We start from the raw sequence: 18,560 nt of genomic DNA, 5'->3' as shown, positions 1-18,560 counted from the left end.
AGGGGGATCACTGGAATTGCTTATTTGAAGGTCTGGAAGCTAAAGCACAGCTTTGAAAACCAATTTAAGAAGCAGTAACATCTGGTTAGTAAAGATAGTGCCCATGTTCAGGGGTGAGCTGCCCACCTTCGCCCGCTGGCCAGATCACAGATGCCACTGAGGATGCAGAGCACTGTTCAGGAATGGGAGCACACCTCTTTACACCCAGGAATTATTCCCTTTCCCTGGTCAGCTTTTTTCTGCCCCCGCTCCCAGCTTTGTTATTTCCATGTGTGCAGCCAGTTCCCTGCTCAGGTATGCTGAGCTTGGTGGCTCTGGGGACATGATGGCCCTCGGAGGCCTTGCAGTGATGTTGCTGGCTGCACAGTGCATTCGATGAGGCTCCCGTGCCTGGGGGCACTGTAAAACTCCAGGAGAAAATGCTTGGAAAAGTTTGGAACCCACCACACAGCTCGGCCCAGCTGCAGGTTCGGTGTGTTAGGGGATGGAGTTATTGGGACTGATCCTTCTCCTCTTTCGCCATGAAGTGGCCGGTGGTGCAGGCACAACCTCGATGTATAGCAGCTTAATTATGTGTTGCTAATTAGGGAGTGCCAATCAAACGGGCTGTTCTAGCAGCCCAGGCTGCCGCTTTATCGGATATTGGCAGGAGCCGTGTCATTTCCTTTGTCATCCTATATGGAAATGTATTCACTGCAGCATGACACGGGGTGAGGCTCGATGAATAATGTAAAGCCCCAAATAACACTGAATCGCTGGGAGATGGGATTTCCACACACCCCTCAGCATTCTTTTTAAAAGGAAAATATTGATTCTGGTGGGGTGCAGCGGTTCAAAGCTCTTGGAGAAGCCACGTTTCACCCATCAGTGCTCAAACCGGGTGGCTTGGCCGTGTCCCATCCCCTCTGTGGGTGCAAAGGATGGGCTGTGGGTGCCATCCCTCGCCTCCCCACCACGCTCATTAGTGCTGACGAAGCCTGGGAGGGTGGGAAGGAGTCGACGCCATTCAGTGCTGGATCCAGATGTGGGGGGAGTGAGCGGCGGGATCCAGATGTGCTGTGAGCGATAGGCAGCTTGCAGAGGACACAGCGGAGGGTTTGGATGCATGGCCATAAATATAAACGGGCAGTGAGCTCAGAAAGGAGGATTTGGGGCTTTCGTTCCCTTCTGACCTCTCTCCATAGTGGTTGTCACCTGGGATGGAGCAGGCTGGGCTGTGTTGGGGTTTGGGTGCCAGGTGTAAATGCCCTCTCCAAAATACATCTTCCCCTGCCCTGCTCTACTGTCTCTGAATGCTAATTAGGATGGATAATTGCTGTTTGGTTTCTTTGTTCTGAACCAAATCTCCCCCTCTGCTCTGCCCTGCTCAGACCCCACTGGAGTGTTGTGTCCAGATCTGGGCTCCCTGGGATAAAAAAGACAGGGATCTCCTGGAGAGAGTCCAGCAGAGGGACACAAAGATGATTAAGGACCTGGAGCATCTCCCCTATGAGGAAAGGCTGAGTGAGCTGGGGCTGTTCAGCCTGGAGAAGAGAAGCCTGAGAGGGGATCTGATCAATGTTTATCAATAGCTGAAGGGTGGGACACAGGGGGAATGGGCAGCCCCTTTTCAGTGTCTGTGGGGACAGGACAAGGGACGATGGCCCCAAGTTGGAGCACAGGAAGTTCCACAGCAACCTGGGGAAGAACTTCTTCCCAGTGAGGGTGAGGGAGCCCTGGGACAGGCTGCCCAGGGGGTGTGGAGTCTCCATCTCTGGGGATATTCCAGACCCATCTGGACACCGCCCTGTGTGCCCTGTCCTAGGGACCCTGCTTTGGCAGGGGATTTGGATGAGCTCTGGAGCTCCCTTCCAACCCCTACGTTTATGTGTCTCTGTGTCTTTTCCAATCTGTATCATTCCTTTTCCCTGCTGTTATCTCAGTCTCATTACAGCCTTTGAATGAAAACGACTGTAAAGAAGCCAGAAGTTGTTAGGCGTAAGATGTCTGTGATGACAACCATAATTCTCATGATATAAAAAAAACCCCCCACAACAGAAATAACCGTGGTGAGGTCAGAGAGCTCAAATCAAACAAGCTTGCAACCAGGAGCGTGGGAGCGGGCCCGATGTTTGCCCTTTACCTGTTGGATTTTTGCCGCTTTACACCTCAAACAGCTTTTGCAACACTGGTTTAGAGCAGGGGAAAGTCACTGTGTAGAGACAGGAATAAAAATACACCCACCACCAAATCGTTGCAGAAAAGCCTCCCCAATGCACGTGCAGTTTTTGGGAGCTTAAAATACTCCAACAGCACTAGAGGAGGAGGAGGAGGTGCCGAGCAGTGGCAAGTTGTCTGAATGCAAATGACTCTTACCTCGTCTTTCTCGTCTGAAAATTACTCGTACTTTACATCTTACTCTCTCCTTGGAGCCAGACCTGTGCTAGTTAATCCTTCCCCTCAAACACTGGGTTTTGCAACCTCGCCCATCAATCCTTAACTGGGTAGAAGCAGACGGAGGGTTCCCCAAGCGCCTCCGAAATCCCCAGCCAAGCGCCGCCGCCGATGTGTCACGAGTGAAATGTTTGACAAAAATATGTCATTTTGGGAGAGAAGTTTTCCTTGAAAGAGAAATCTAGAGGGGGGGGGGGGAGGAGCCAGGGAATCAGCTCTGGTTTTGAAACATCATCTCCCTTAGTTATCTTTTTATATTTTTTTGTATTTCTCTTCAAGGCAGGGGGATGGGGAAGGGGGTTCTCTGGTGTGGGGGAATGTTTTAGCCACTTTTCCTGGCAGTTGGTGGCATTTTGGTGCAGGAGACCTTGTACAAGACCTTGTATGAGACCTCCTGGGATTTCTGTAGCTGTTACGGACAGCTCTGTCCTCCAGGTCAGACGTAGCTCTGCGAGGACCAGCTCCTGTCCAGAAGTACACAAACACCTCCCTGCCCTTCTGAGTTTAGGCAGCAGTCTGAGGAGAAGGTTAGGCTGTAGTTAGGCAGCAGTCGCTGCAGGTGCCAGTGCCTTCAGGGCAGTAATACACATCCACAAGCTGCATGTCATCAACCACCTACTGCCAGTCAGCATTTCAGTGAGGTCGGTACCTTCTTGAGTGGTGATGCTGAAGGGAGTTTTGACCCCAACTCCTGTTGGAAGTCTCTGGTGGCTTCTGCCCTTGTAGGTGATGGTTGGGATTTTCAGCCTGACCTTGAAGGAGCTGGGAGATTCTAGTGTGACCCCATCTGTAGCTGCTGAGTGTCCATGCTGGGGAGGCTGGAGGTGCAGTTTGTCTTCTGGTGGAGGCTGTCCGCTTTGGATAAGCCCTGTCTGCAGAAACCTTCTGGGCCAGGCTCAGGGGAATGGTCCCTCCTGCCCCGTCCCTGCGGAAGGGTCTTGTCTAGGGAGGGCTGAAGGGGACCAGCAGTTCCCTGCTGGCATTTGGGGTGAAGAGCCAGACCCGTCCCCTTCCCCACATGGGCTCCATGGACAAAAGTCCACCCCCCGGCCTCCTCTTCCTCTCACACTGGCCAACATCCCCTCCTGGTATCCTGTGTGCAGCAAGTAGGAGCACCCTGTGCACGGACAAGGATACATCTCCTGCAGGTAGCTGCTTATTTGTAAACTGGCATAACTGTCTCATGTGGAAATCTGGGTGTCTGGTGGTGCCTGGAAATTCCGGTCCCAGATACTGGCTCCCTCCCAGTTCAGTGTGCTGTGATCCCAGGAAAGCCGTCTCTCATTAGGGCTGATGCCTTCTACGTGTGTCATCTCTGGAGGGGACACTGCTCGACCAAAGCTCCCCATCATACCACCACCCTCCTGGGAGCATCCAACACCAGCACGTGGTCATGGCATGCTCCAAGGCAAGAAGAGGCATCCCCAGCACCCAGCCCAAATTTACTGGAGCCCAAAGCACATCTGCTGTCCGACACTGGCGTGCTGGGAGCCTGGCTGCTGAAGCATCCACTGCCTTTTAATTATCCCGCACCCTTTTTCCCTGCACCTTCCAAAGGGGTTTTTAATCAAGTAGGAAGGGGCAGGGGGATCCCTGCAGGCAGCATCACCGGATTAAAGAGGAGCAGCACCTCCCGCTGCATGCATGCGTAGGGATGAGGACGGGTGGTGCTGGTGTGAGTAATGCTGCTGGGTCTCCCATTAGTCAGCAGGAGCAAGGATGGGAGCCCAGCCCAGCCCTCCCGCTCACTCCCAGTCTCTTCTGCTGGGGAGGAGTGCAGCAGGTTGGGGAAGCTGCTCTCAGGGAGCTTGGGGCTTGTGCAACACCCATGACGTGGAGAATCTCCTCCCTTTGCTTTGGTTCATGGGCACCCCTGCTCCAAACCTCCTCGTGCCATGGCAGGTCACGCCAAGAGGTGCCTGGTTACCTTTGCACCCTGCTTGTTTATAAAGCAGGATTACACCAGCAGGTGCTCCCAAACCCAGCAGGCTTCCCTTGCAGCCCTTGCCACGGCCGCGTCCTCACTGCATCGGGAGCTGAGTCGGCACAGGCGGGCGCGCTCCGACTTGATCCCTGGGGAGGGGAGTTGTGCAAACAGGGAGCAACAGGAGGTGATGCAGTGGCCAAGAGCAGAGGTTCTGTGGGCTTTGAGGGGCCGAGGATGGCGTTGGCAGAGGTTGGGGCAGAGGCGGGGATACCGTGTGGCCTGGCAGTGATGCTGTGAGCGGTGTCGCAGTGTGCCCCGGGCTACCAGCAATGCCGTGTCAGTGCCAGCCCGTTGCGGTGAGAACCACAGCTTGTTGCAAAACAAAACCAACTCCCTTCTCCTTCCCAAGCCTCTGGGGAGGAAGCAGCAGGGTAGGGAGGGGAGTGATGCCCAGCAGCGGGGCGTGGGGCTGCTAAGGACCTGGTTTGTTTGACACGACCACATTTGACGCATGCAATGGCTGTGGTTGCATCTCTTCCTAGCCAGGGGCAGCTCGCTCCTCCAGCAGTTACACTCTTGTCACCCACGTCCCAGAAGCGTAAAGGCTGGTTCGCACAGGGTGTGCCTCAGTTTCCCCATGCCTAAGATGCTGTTGCTGTAAGGGCAGGGGAGCTGGCTTTGCAGTGACTGGCGGAGCCTTCACAGGCCAAGAGCTGTTGGAAAGCAGAATATGATTTAATGATCATGTCTTTTTCTGTCTCAGACTGTGTTCTTTAAATTTGAGGCAAGGCTTGCGCGAGAGGGTCCCTGTGCTGGGGCTGAGCAGCACCTGGCTGGGACCTTGTGGTCCTTGTTAGCCCAGAGACCAACCAACACAAGTCCATAAGCCCCAAGTGCTTCTGCCTGGAGCTTCATCTGAATATAGAAATTCAGAAAGTGGGTGTGCTGTGGAGGGCTCAGTGACGGGCAGCCTTGGCAGCTGGATGGAGGCGGGTTGTGGCTCAGCATGTACCATAGGGAGCAAAAACCAGCAGAGGCTTTGCTCTTCCCAGGGAACATCTCTGCACCTTTCCCTATAGAAGAGCGAGTGGCCCCGACTTTCCCGCTGGGATTTCCCGTATCCCCGCTCATTCCATCATCCAGCCCCACCCCCCCCCCCCGCCCTTCCTCGCTGCGGGGATTTGCGGGGCTCAGCACTGGTCCTCCCGCAGCTCCGGCTGCTCGCGGAGTTACCAGCTGCCGGCACAGCACCGAGCAGGAACCGCATCGCGGAGCGGCTCGCAGGGGCTGCACGCTGGAGCCTTCTCAGCGCGTTACCTTCCCGCTGCCTCAGTTTCCCCGCTGTGCAGCCCGGGTACGGCCGAGCGCCGGAGCAGCCGGGCCGGCCGTTACCCGCTGCTGTCTCTCCGGTGCCGGCCGGAGCGATGGCCGGCAACCCGGGCATCATCATTTCCGCCGCCGGCCGGGCCCTGGGTTCCTGCGCAGCGCTTCGCTGCGGGAAGGGAGCGCAGCTCGGCCGCTCCGGGCCACGCAGCTCGGCTCGGCGGCGGGCAGAGCCCCTCCTCTGCCGGCGTGACCCCGGGCCGGGGAAACCCGGCTCCCGGCGCAGGTAGCGCCCGCCGTACTTCCGCACCGCGCCGGGGAGGGGAGGAGCGAGCCCGCCCGGCCGGCCGGGCCCCCCCGTCCCCCGCCATGAAGTCGGAGCAGGAGGAGAGCAAACCGGGGACGTGCCGCTGCGAGCGCGGCTTCGCTCCGCGCCCGGCCTATTGTTCGGGGCCCCGGGGCCGGCGGGGGCCGGCCGGGGACGATGCTCGGGGCAGGGCGCTGTGTCCCTGCCTCGGCCCCGCAGGTAAGGGGGCGGGGGGGGGGGGCCGGCCAGCGGGGGATGGCGTGGGGGTGATGGAGCCCGGCGTGCCTTTCTTCCCCTCACTCTGTGCCGCGGCAGCTCGCTTCCTCCCGGCAGGAACACGCCGGCGCCGGGCGGCAGCTCGCCGGGGCCGGGCGGGAGCTGGCCGCGGATGGCCGGGCCGGGCCCTCAAGCCGGGGGCAGCTGCTCGGAGATCGGGTACCCCCCCCACACACACCCTTTCGGCGGGCGGCTCCCCGCGTTGCCTCACGGAGGAGCCGGAGTTGGCAGAGGGCTCGGCGGCAGCTCCCGGGGCCGCAGCCCACCCACTGCTCGACCGCTCTGAGGCTGCCCGCGGCCTCCCGCCTGGGCCCCGCATGTACCCCGCCGTGCCCGGGAGGCCGGTGTCAGGTTTGGCTTGGTCACAGCGTGCGGAGGGGCAACGAGGTGAGGGGGCTCGGCTCGCTGGAAGTGCCCTGGGCTTGGGGAGCGCCGGGCTAGGGGCAGGGACCAGCCCCTGTGCTGGGCTGGGGTTTGGGCCCCTCGCTGCCAGAAGGACGTGGAGGGGCTGGAGCGGGTCTGGAGAAGAGCAGTGGAGTGGGGAAGGGTGTGATGGGAGCGGCTGAGGGACCTGGGGGGTGGTCTGAGGATGAGGAGCCTGAGGGGAGACCTGATGGCTCTCTGCAGCTCCTTGGAAGGAGGGGTAGCCGGGGGTCAGTCCCTTCTACCCAATAACCAGCATTAGGATGCGAGGAAACGGCCTCAAGTTGTGTCAGGGGAGGTTTAGGTTGGAGATGAGGAAATGTTTCTTCACCGAAAGAGCGTCCAGGATCAGACCAGGCTGCCCAGAGAGGTGCTGGGGTCACCATCCCTGGGGGGTTCCCAACACACATCACTGTGGCACTGCAGGACAGGGGCTAGCTGACACGGTGCTGTTGGACATGATGATCTTGAAGGTCTTTGCCAGCCTTGAAGGCTCTCTGAGTCTGTGGGGTTTTTTGGGGGTGCCAGGACACAGAGGGGGGCTTTGCAGGCAGGCGGTCTCTGCTTGTCCTGCCCCGTGGCTCACAGGTGTGGGTTGGTGGTGCACAGTTGGGGTGTGCAACTCCTGATCCTGTCCTGGGGCTGTGACCATACGGAAGCACCGAGGCCGAGCCAGCATCGAGCTCGGGAAATGCTTGAAAAAGGTGTTTGCAGGGATTTATACTCACTGGGTGAAAACCTTAACCCAAACTTGGATAGAAGCATCCATACCCATGTCTGTCTGCTCTGAGACCCGGCTGTCACCCAGCCCACTGCCTGGCAAGCTGCAGTTTTGCTCTGAATTGCAGAGAGGGGAAAGCCCTGTGTCACGCAGGCTGCTCGGGACAAGTGCTTGGTTGAACCTCCCTGCAAGAGACTCGGGTCCTAGGCTGGGGAGATGCTTAATGATCAAAGGTGAGGAGACGCTTGTTAAAATACCAGCTTAGCTCATCCCTAAGGCTTGAACCATTGTTTTCTTCTAATAACGTACTTTGCCCTTCTTCCCACGTGTGTTTGTGTATATATAGTGAAAATCACAACCTGGGCCAGAGCAATGCAGGCGGGAGAAGGAACACAGGCTTGCTCTGTGCTCTTACAGGTGAGGATCTGTTAGGTGATGTCCTTAGCACAGAGATTTCTGCATCTTCCTATTTCACCCCCTTTTTCCCCAGTTCCATCTCTATGCAGGCACGGTGATATTACCCTTCGAGGTGATTCCCCATACTGATTTTACACTCAAGCTCCTCAAGGAAGCTTTCTCCTGGCCCCAAGTGTCGATATGCTGCTGCTGCAACCCCGGGCACACTTGAGTCTTCTGGCTGCTTTCTTGATGATGTCCTGGATATAAAAAAACCCCAACATCCTCGATTTGTGCCCAGCAAAGCAAAACCCTATAAACTTGCAGGGGCGGCACAAAACGTGGCTTTTGCTTGAGAGGCTGATTCTGCCCATGCAAACCTTGTTGTTTATACCACGTTCATTTTTAATACCTGCCCTTTGAAGACAGAAACACCTATGCAGCAGTGGTGCCAGCTGAGTTACGGGGTGGGGAGAGGGGTTTAGATGGATGTTTTTAAATGGATTTTGGTTCCTAGTCTGGTAAAAGGCTTTGCTGCTGTATGGCCGGTGGATCTGCACCCAAGTGGAGCCCTGAGATGAGATTTGTGGGAGCCAGAGTGGAAGTTTCAGCCCCAGATGCTGCCTGGAGGTGTTCACCGCCGTTAAAAGAAAAAGAAAGGACCCCCTCCCCTTATTTCTCCTGTCTGATAACACTGTGCAGTGCTTGAAGCTCAAGGGATGCGAGATCTGACAGTGGAAGTTTATGCTATCAACTGAAATATAATTAGCAGCTAATTATTTCAGCGTGAAAGGTAGTTTTTCAGCAATTAGCCCAGGAAACGTTGAAATTGCACTAATTTCACCACTGCCCATCCACAGCAGGTTTGGAAGGGGTTGCGCTGAGCAGCTGTGCGATGGGGCACGATGCGTCCTTCCCCCCCTGGGGTGGGTAGTCAGGAATTGCAGTGCACAGACAAGGTTAAAAAGGTTAAAAAAGAGGATGTAAAAATAAAAAGGGGAAGAAATGCTGGGGAAAAGTACCAGGGGAGGGTTTTGTGTTAGGGATGTTGCGTTCAGGAGGCAATTCCTACTTGGAGATTTACCTTTGCACCCCGATAGAGCGCTGCTGGCAAGCTTGACCTGCCAAAGAAATATTTGCTGATGATTCTATTGTCCAGATCGTATTTTTGATTGTGTTTTGGGTGTGTGTGGGGGTGCTGAGCCCCCAGTCCTCGTTGGAGAGGGTTGATGCTCGCTTCAAGCCACGTGCAGTTCCTTTGCAGCTTGAAGTAGAGGCACGGACCCAGCCAGCATGCGGGAAGGCATATGGAAATCCCCGCTGAGCCGTCTGTGTGTGGAAGAAATAGAGGCTGAAATGAGGTTTCTGAGTAATTGGCCCAATTTTCCTGCTTATTGGAACTTCTCAGTAACGTTCACGAAGAGCTGCCTGCAAACAGTGCTTTTCAGGTCATTTATTTAAATACTTAAACTTAGTGTAGTGGCAGAGACTTCTCCACATTTTATTTTATTTTATTTTATTTTATTTTATTTTATTTTATTTTATTTTATTTTATTTTATTTTATTTTATTTTATTTTATTTTATTTTTTATTTTTTTATTTTATTTTTATTTTATTTTACTTTTATTCTCCTTCTCAAGTCAAGTTGTTCCCTTAACTCAGTTTCTGCAGAGGAAACGGGCTCGCTCTGTAGGACCCTTGAGCTGGAGATGCTGGTTAAGACGGGAGGCAAGTGTGGAGGATGAGAAATGGCAAGCGGATGCTGGGTGCTGGGGGCAGAAAGATGCTTGGGCTGAGGGGCGTGTTGATGGATGAGTGTGAGGGACATGGGGAAATGTCAGAATGGGGTGGAAATTCAATATGCAAATGAGTGTAGTTATAGGTCCAAGGCAGTGTAGGGATCGCTGCTGCGGTCCAGCCCTGGCAGATGCTGTGAAGATTGATAGACATGAAGGAACTGCCCCCTCGGTGGTTTCCAAATGAGAGTGGGAGATGCTCTAGCTCCAGTCCCTTCCCTGAACTGCCAGGTTCTTTCCCAAAAAAACCCTTTAAAAACTTCCTGGGTGGAACACAGAGAGTTTGACTCGCCTCAGACTCTGGTTGCTGCAGGGAAGACATCGGCAGCAGCCCCAGGAGGGAGCTGGGAAGGGAGCGAGGACCACGGAGCTCAGGGATGTGTTAGCAGAGCTGACAGCACGTCTGGCACTGCGTGAGGAGAGGGGTAGGGCTTTCCCCAGCAGACCCTGGCAAAAAAACCTGTTTTGCAATTAGTCTTTCTCTCTCTCTCCAGAAACTGGACTGTGCTTTGCATTATATATAGGTAGAGAGATCTATACTGCAAGAATAAAGGGACTGCAAAGCAGGGACTTTTTTTCTGTGTATATATATCTCTTAAATTATATATATGTTTTTTAAAAAGTGAGAATCTCAGGTGTCTGCCTGATCCTGAGCTCAATAATTCAAGTTCCTCCAGAGACTTCAGCTTGCAGCCGCGCATCCTGCGCGCGGTGCTGCCTTCTCCCTTCCCGATTGCGCCTCTGGCTTCTGATGGATCTTGGATTTTAATCTTTCAGTAGTTCCGGCCTGTGTACGGAGAGCTGAGTATCGAGCTGGGGATTAAATTCCCTTGTTGCAGGAATGCTTTTAGAGGGGTTTTTTTCCCCTCTTGTTTTGGTTCTTTGCCGGGACTGGAGGGGAACAGCGTGGTTTTGGGGAAGCCGCCTCGTGCAGCACTTGCTGGAAAGGAGCTTTGTAAGAAGCAGCTGTGGATCTGCTCTTGGACTGTGCTGAAGGACTCCTCCCGTGGTGCAGAAATCCTCCCCATTGCCGGGCTGCCCTTCCTTGGACTTGTTCCCCCTCTCCCCTCCCTGGAGGGATCCTTGCTGCGGGGAAGGGGGGAAGGTTTTTTTGGTTCCCTCCGAAACCCCTTGGGATCATTGCCCTTGCCCAAAGCGCCCTGCCTCTGTCCCCTGCCCGCCCGTCGCGTCCCATCACTGCCCGCCATGTCCCCTGGATGAAGGAGCTCATAGTGGAAGGTGAAAATGAGTTATTGGGGTGGGGGAAATGGGTAATTAGCAGCAGCCACTGATGCTTTGGGGTTGCACGGGGCTTTCCATGGCTGGGGAAAGCGCTGGGTGGGGGGCTGCACGGTAAATATTGCATGGTGAATGAGTCCCTTGCACCCCCCTTCCCGTTCCCCAAAGGCTGGAGTGGAAATACCATGTCTCTGACCCCCCCCACCCAGGGAGGGGAAGGTGCCCTTGGCTGCTTCTTCAGTCCGTGCTTTTTGCACAGCTTTTGGGAAAGTGCTTTGGACTGCACCAAAATCCTCAGCCCGGAGCTCGACTGTTCCTCATTAGTGACTTTATTGCTAAATAATTTACAAAATGGGGCTGTGCCAGTTTTCATGCGGGAAGCATTTCAAGTATGCAAACCAGATTTTATGCCTTCCTGGTGCAGCTGCCAGCCGGGCTGGGGGAAGCCGCCTCTCCCCGTCCTACATCACCTCCCCTCCTCGCTTCGCAAGCGGTGGTGGAAAGGAAACAGCCCAGTGCATGTGTGCTGGCAATGCCAAGGGGTGCTGGGGACAGCCTCAGCGAAAATCCAGGGAAAACCCCCTGTGTTTCACACCAGGCCTTTGTCCCCTGAGCCGGGACTTGGTGGTGATGAGGAAAGGAGCATTTCCTTTTTATTTCTGTTTCGTTTCTCCGTGTGTGCAGAGGGATTTGTTTTTTCCACCCCGTGTCCAGGGGCACGATACAAACCTGACAAATAGCTGAGCCCTTTTGGATGAGTAACTGGCCTTCTGCATGTGACCTCGAAGGGGTAAAACCGACACCGAAGGGTGCGCATCCTGATGCGGGCTGGTTTGGATCGGTTGGTTTGAATCACAGAATCACAAGGTTGGAAAAGACCTTTAAGATCATCAAGTCCAACCAATCCCATCCTGTGCTAAACCATATCCCTGAGCACCTCATCTACCCTTTTCTCAAACGCATCCAGGGAAGGTGACTCAACCCCCTCCCTGGTTTGGATCGGTTGGTTTGGATCGCGGCAGCGCCCGCGTAGCCAGAAAGTGATTTGTAGGAAGAGGACGGTGAGGGGAGCTGAGACTGATGGGTGCAACGTGGAAATAGTGGAAAATCACCTTCTTTTTTACGCTAAGCAGAGGATGCTGCTGTAGGAATTGTGGTCGTTGGAGGTTCCCCTGCAGAGGGGACCAGCTCTGGGGTGTGCTGGGATGCTCCTGGGATGCAGGCGCCTTTGAGGGGCATTGTGGTCACTGGGCATAAATCTGGAGAAGTGATGGCTCCAGTTCACAGTGGAAGCATCATCTTCCTCTTTCCAGGCACAGAGTGGTTCTGTTGAGCTCTGAGCATATGGATGGCTGGAGCAGAGCTGCAGCATGTCATGCAGGGCGTAGCGGGGCTCGGCAGCCTCTGCAGGGCACTGGCTGTACAAGCAACCCCTTGGGGAGTACGTTGGGAGCGGAGATGCTTCTTGGGGGGCTTTCTTATTACCATTATGTGTTAATATCGCTCTTTTTTTTAGTGCTTTAAAACTAGAAAGCAGTACCCAGTGGAGGCCCCGTCCCTCCTTGCCATCCTTCCCCCTCCTCCTCCTCCACTGTTCCCCCAGCCTTTGGGCTGTGCAAAGTGCTTTTTCAAGCAGGGAAGAGCGGGGAGAATGTGTCACCCCAGCACCATTTCCCCCTGGATTTGAGTTTGTGGCGTGGGTGTCGGGCCGTGCCAGGAGCCCGTCGGTCACTTCCTCACATTGTGTCTCCTCTTCCTCCAGCGCTGCTGCGGGAAGAGGTGGCCCAGCTGCAGGAGGAGGTTCACCTGCTCCGGCAAATGAAGGAAATGCTGACGAAAGACCTCGAGGAGACGCACGGCTCCAAGTCGCCGGAGGTGCTGTCGGCCACCGAGCTGAAGGTGCAGCTGGCACAGAAGGAGCAGGAGCTGGCGCGCGCCAAGGAGGCTCTGCAGGGTAAGGCATCGCACACCTCTCCCCAGGACCCTATGGTTGCCTTAATTAGAGAGCAAAGGAAAAGACAGCCCTTTAATTTGGGATGTTTTGCCCTGTACGTGTTGGGGGTTGATCCCTGGGAACCCCCCCCTCCTCGCTGTCCTGGCCCAGCTGTGAGGAGCTGGGATGGACCAGATGCAGCGATGGGCTGGGGAACAGGGTGTGGGGGGTGTTTGCAGTACTGCAGAGAAACTCCTCCTTGGACAGCTATAGCCTGGAGCCAGGAGAGCAGCTGAAATGCAGCTGGAAACGTTTGTGAAGTGGGGGCGGGTTGGATTTGAGCCCCTCGGCCTCTTTTAAGAGGGAAGCAGGGAGTTTGGGTGTGCAGTTTTCCTTACCCTGTGCGGAGTTTACACAGGGGGGCTGCAGAAAGCAGTGGTCTGTGGGTCTGCAGGGGGGTCTCCTCCTTTCTAAGCGTCTTGATTTGGGTGTTGTCCCACAGTGATCAGCGCCAGGAGCCTCACGGCAATCTCGCTGTGAGCCCTGGGACCAGGGTACACGGGGCAAAACGCAACGTTGCAGCTTTTCCACTCCAAAACTGAACTGGCAGCAAGTCCAGGCAGGACAGTTTGTTAGCTGGGGAATGCTCCAGAGCAGGGGGAAGCTCTCATGCATCAAACCTTGGCAGTGCCACGCTTCTAAATATCATCTCGAATCCCCAACGTAGCGCATGCAGCTTCCTCTTGTCAGCTCGTGTTTGCGGATTATGAAGAGAGCCTGTCACAAGTTCTCAAGCTCAGAGGTTGAGTGGCAGTGAGAGAGGGGGGGGAGAACCCTCAGCACACCCCATCTCTGGTGTGAATGCTCCCATCCAGGATGCTGAGGTACATGGGGCAGGGAATTGGACCAAATCTATATTTTGGGGGGCCAGGATTTTGAAAAGAATAGGGAAAAAGCACCCCCAGCCTACATGCTTGTTATTTTCTTGCTCTTTGAGTTGTTAAATCACCTGAATGAATTAGTGACACAGCTCAAATACCTTGAAAATCTTGCCCTCCCTCCCATGCCACTGGCGCAGCATCCAGCGGCAGGAAATGCTCTGGGTTAATGAAAGTGTAATTGCAGTAGAAAAACCTTAATTAGAGAATATTTCCACCATGTGGCTGGGCAGAGGGAGGTGCTGATAAATGCCAAATACAGAAAAGTGATCCTATTTTAATACTATTTTAAAAAATAACAAGTTGTGCAAGAAGCTGCAGCGAGGTCTCATGCATGTGGAGGATAGTACTGAGAAAAACTGAGTTTGGCTTGAGAATTGTGAGTATTTAAGCAATATAAGGTTGGGTTTTCACTGGGCTTTTACTGGCTGCTGTACAAGCCACTGGGATTGTATTTCCAGGAGCTCCAGCCATCACACCTGCGGAGGAAGAGGGAATCTCAGCTTGTGCTCAGGAAGGCGCGTAACAAGAAGCCTGTTAAAGTCGATGCTCCTTCCCTCCCCTCCAGTATTGGAAAGGTTTTGCCTAATTTGGAAAAGCTCCCTGTGCTGGATCCAGCCCTGTGAGCTGGGCTGGAGGTGCTGGGCAGCAAAGCAGGCTTAGCGTGGCAGCGGATGTCGGGATGGTTAATGTGGAAATGGGATCAGCAGCTGGAGGGGGTGGGTAGGGGATAAATCCTTTTTTCCTTTCTGTGAAAAATTTATCTGTAAGGAAATGGAGCCAAAAGGGAGGAAAACCAGCAATAACTGTGCCCAGTGAATAGCTGTGCCAGGAGAAATGTGTCGGCTGCTGGAGGCATTTGGGGGAATAAAGGCTCTGTATGAATTAGCTGGAGGATAAGGGAGCACAGGGAGCTTGGGGTGACTGGACCCTGCTGTCCTGTCACTCAGGGTTTGGAGCTGGTTGCATCCTGCAACCATAGAGCATCTCCCAGACCACTCCCCACCTCGCAGCGAGCATCACTGCAGAGCCCCACGGCTTTGCAGAAGGATGCCCCGCGTCCGGGGCATTGGCATCCCTGCGCCTGCGGCCTGCAGCGGGTCATGTGTCATGTCATTAGTGGATAAACTGTATGGAAATCTGCTGTTGTGGCTGGCACAGAGCCTGGAAGCACGAGGCAGCTGGTTCAGATAGGTATTGGCTCGCTGGGAAGCAGAGGGTTTGCTGTTGGGGTTTAGTTTTGGGGCACCAGCGGTTTTAACGCGTTTTGCAGGGTTGTGCGGGGTTCAGTTTGTCGTGGCCTGGGTGGAGGGAAAGGGGGGTTCACCTCCCCTCCTCAGCGTTGCACTCCCAGCCCTTTCCAAGAGCATTTAGTGCTGGGGTAAAGCTGACCACAAGCCTGTGCAGCATCATCCCTGTGCCATGCTAACGAGCCGTTGCCACAGAGGGAGGGAGCAGAGATCTGGGGCAGCACAGGATGCTCTGCCAGAGTAACTCAGGCAGTTTCTGCATCCCTGGCAGCGTGTGCTTTCTGCATCATTACTGCTCCTTTTTCCAGGCTGTTTCCAGCCCTTGCACTTTTTAAAATCAATCGACATCCACATCAAATCCCATAGCGCTGCATCCCATCGTCTCCTCCTCCTTGGCCAGAGCTGGGACTCGGTACTGTGCCCACAGCATCAGTGCAGCTGTGTTTTCCCTGGAATGGGATGGACGTGGTCTGGATTCCTGATGTGGAAGTCTCCATGGGGAGAAGTTGCAGTTACTGTGCCCGTGCACTGGGAGGGCTCCAGGAGCCTCTTGGCCAGGTCACATCTACGAGCGTGTGGGCTAAGGGCAGACACCCCGTTTCTGGGAGGGTTTCTCCAGTATGCTGGAACTCACCTGTGGGATTATCATGTGGAGAGCAAACCTGCTTTGTTTCCTTCCTGAGTGCCAGGGTAGAAAGCTCAGGCTGCCTTTCCCTGCTGCTCAGGAAGCAACTTTACAGCTGCTCCAAAAATAGGTTGTTAGCCCAGTCTCATCCCTCCTGGGCATGTGCTTCGGAGCTGCTCCTTGGGAGGGTCAGAGCCAGGTTGTGTCCCCCTGCCAGCACTCTGGTTTGGATTTGGGCTCTGCTGCTTCACCCCAGCCAAGCAGAGGTGTTGGTCTTCATCAAACATCCCATTACTGCAGTAGTTGAACTAATTATAACCATTCATACATCCTTAAAGCAAGCCTGGGCTAGATGGTGTGAACGTCACCACCTCGTTTGCTCTTCATTTCCCTAATTTTGAAGAGGGGGAATGTTTGTAGCAGTCCCTGTCTGGGGAGAGGTTCCTGGTTTTAGCAAGTTTGTTCCCATCCAGGAGCTGATTGATGCCAGGCAGGACTGTGGCATGGTTGCACTGTCAGTGGTGGCATCACTGGGCAGTTTAGCTGTCCTGCTGCCCTGGGCACGGCTCTACCCCTGGGTTGTTGTGTTGAGGCGATTAGATGTCAGCTCATTAGATAAAGCTGGAAAAAGAAGGTTTTTTTGGGGGGCATTTGGAATGGTTTTGACTGGGAGAGGACCCCAGCACGAAGCCGGTCCTGGTGCTGCTCTGGGTCCATCACCCTCCTGCCCAGGAGCGATGCTCAGGGAATGAATGGATCTTGTGGCAGGAGGCGGAAGCTCAAGTAACAGGAACACGAGTTGACCTCGTGCAGGATTAATGGGGGGGTGATGGTGAGAGATGGGGGGGCTCACATCACCCCTCCCAACCCATCCTTCCCATCGCTTGCTGCTGAGTTTAGGGGTGCTGGGAGTGGGAGGGGAAGGGAAGGTAAACAGCGTGGGTCAGCCGTGTGAGATAAAGCCTTTCCACTCAGGGCACGTGTTTGGGGTGTCTTGCTTCTCTTGGTGTCCAGGGGTTATGAGTGGGATGGAGGTTTTGCTGGAGCCCATCATGCAGACAGGCTGCGGGAGAGTTTCCTTGGACACACCTGGGGCTTGGGATACAGAAACCCAGCTCATCGGGTTAAACAAAAAAAGCCATTTCACCTCCTCAGATGGCCCCAACAGCCAAGGAAAATCCACGTTATTCCTCCTGGGCTGCCCCTGCTGCCATGCCATGGATTGCAGTGGCTCGTTTTCCCTGACTGAGTAATTAACTGGTCTTGTTTGCTAAGGACACATTAAGCCTCCTCAGCCTCCTGTGCTCCAGGAATTGCTGGCAGCCCGAACCGCTCGCTTCTGCGGAACTTTGTCTTTTCCTCCCGCCTCTTTCAATTAATTTCCTATTAACAGGGTTTGCAATGAAGTTCTCAAATGACTGAGAAATCTTCTTTAAGCTTAGGAGCTAATCGGTTTTGGAGGAGGGAGGGGGGGGAACAACCCACCCCCTGTGTTAATTTTAGCAAATCTCTGAAACAAATGGGAAGTTGTCTCGTTGGGTTCATAGGGAAGAACCTGCTCTTGGAAGACACCGGGGCTGTCATCTTCCTGTGGCACTGGTTGGGGGGAATTTGGGGAAGCAATCCACCTTGGGAGATGATAGGTTCTCTTCTAATAGTACTTCTGAGCATGTTGTTTGGGGTTTTTTTGCAAACAACAGAATGCTTCCCCTAAATCTTTACGGACCCCGAATGCCGCCGCTAATTGAAGTGGGTTGTATGCTATAGGGGACTCACTATCTAATTAAATTCATTACGAGCTTTCTGTCGCCTCCAGCTTCCCAGAGTGCAGATGTGACTGAAAGTTTTGTAAGAGGCTCTTGGTATCCTCCTGGAAATTAAAAATCATTGAATGCTTTGGGTTGGAAAATAGGAGCATACGTGTGTCAGTGTCCAGGACCTGGACAGAGGAGGGGTTCCCAGCAACGTACTATCCCCCAGGGATGGGGCTGAGACTGACCCCACCTGGGAAGGGCTACGGGGAGTTGGGAGTGGGGTGGGGGGGGAAATTCCCCCTCTGAACCCCAAATCAGGGACGGGTTTTAGGCCGCCAGTGTGGTCAGTAACTCTTGGTACCCATGTGGGGTCTGGATCTCGCCCCAGCCAAGGGGCTCAGTCAGTGTCCTGTTAGTTAATTCCTCTTTTCCAACAAGCTTTTAATTGGTGTGAAGTAACAGGGCCGTCTTTAACTCTGCGCAGGCGACGGGAAGGTGCATTCTTAAGCACTGGGATGTGGTCTGCTTGGGAGTATTTTTAGAGGGTAATTTCCTGAGCTGGAGGAAAAAAACCCCAAGGATGGGCCTGGAGCTGGAAGGGGCTGAGTTGTCCTGGCAGGAGCCGGTGGGACAGCGAGGGTCCTTGGAGCATTTCACAGCTGGTCTGTTGGGTTCTTCCTGGCTTTTGATTTACATCTGATGCTTCGTGGTGGAGTAATTGGTCCAGAGGTAAAAATCTCTCAGGTCCCAACTGTCTCCTCCTTCTCCTTCTGCCGTTTGGTCCCTTGATTTATTTCACACATATACACACCTCTTTCTGCACTGACCTGCAAGCCCTGTCCCTCCTTACCCACTCCATCCCACGTTCTGATCCGCGTCTCCCCAGCACATGCCACTGGCAGTACCTGTGTACAGAAAGAAGTTCCTTCACCAGGAACTGAGTACTGAAGGTGCTAATCACAGGGCAGGAAATTAATTGCCTTCTAAGCATGTCACTTCAATGGCTTGCTTGTATCTCATGGTCAGGTCTGTATCCCACGTGTGTCTCACTGGGAGAGGCTCAGAGATGCATTATGGTGGGGTTTAAGCCGTTTTAGGTCTAGTCTAATAGAGGTGGGTTGGAGACAGGTCCCACTGGGGACGGTGCTGTCATCTTCTAGTGGCTTTTGTCACACTAGACAGTTCTGGGTGGCTTTTTGGTGGGGTTTTTTGGGTGGGG

General features: G+C 54.3%; 1 protein-coding gene across 1 annotated transcript in view; it reads left to right on the top strand.

Annotated features, from left to right (window-relative positions):
- The window catches only part of KAZN (kazrin, periplakin interacting protein), a gene marked incomplete at its 5' end in the record, with an annotated part of 232,238 nt that overhangs the window by 209,294 nt on the left and 4,384 nt on the right, over nt 1-18,560 (top strand). The window contains one exon of the mRNA XM_084274665.1: nt 12,604-12,795. Within this exon, the coding sequence (XP_084130791.1) occupies nt 12,604-12,795 (192 nt within the window). The remainder of the gene's footprint in view (nt 1-12,603; nt 12,796-18,560) is intronic.

Source organism: Gallinula chloropus (assembly GCF_964237585.1).
Source record: "Gallinula chloropus genome assembly, chromosome: 23".
In the NCBI taxonomy this organism is placed as follows: domain Eukaryota; kingdom Metazoa; phylum Chordata; class Aves; order Gruiformes; family Rallidae; genus Gallinula; species Gallinula chloropus.
This window is presented reverse-complemented; position numbering and strand designations above follow the sequence as displayed.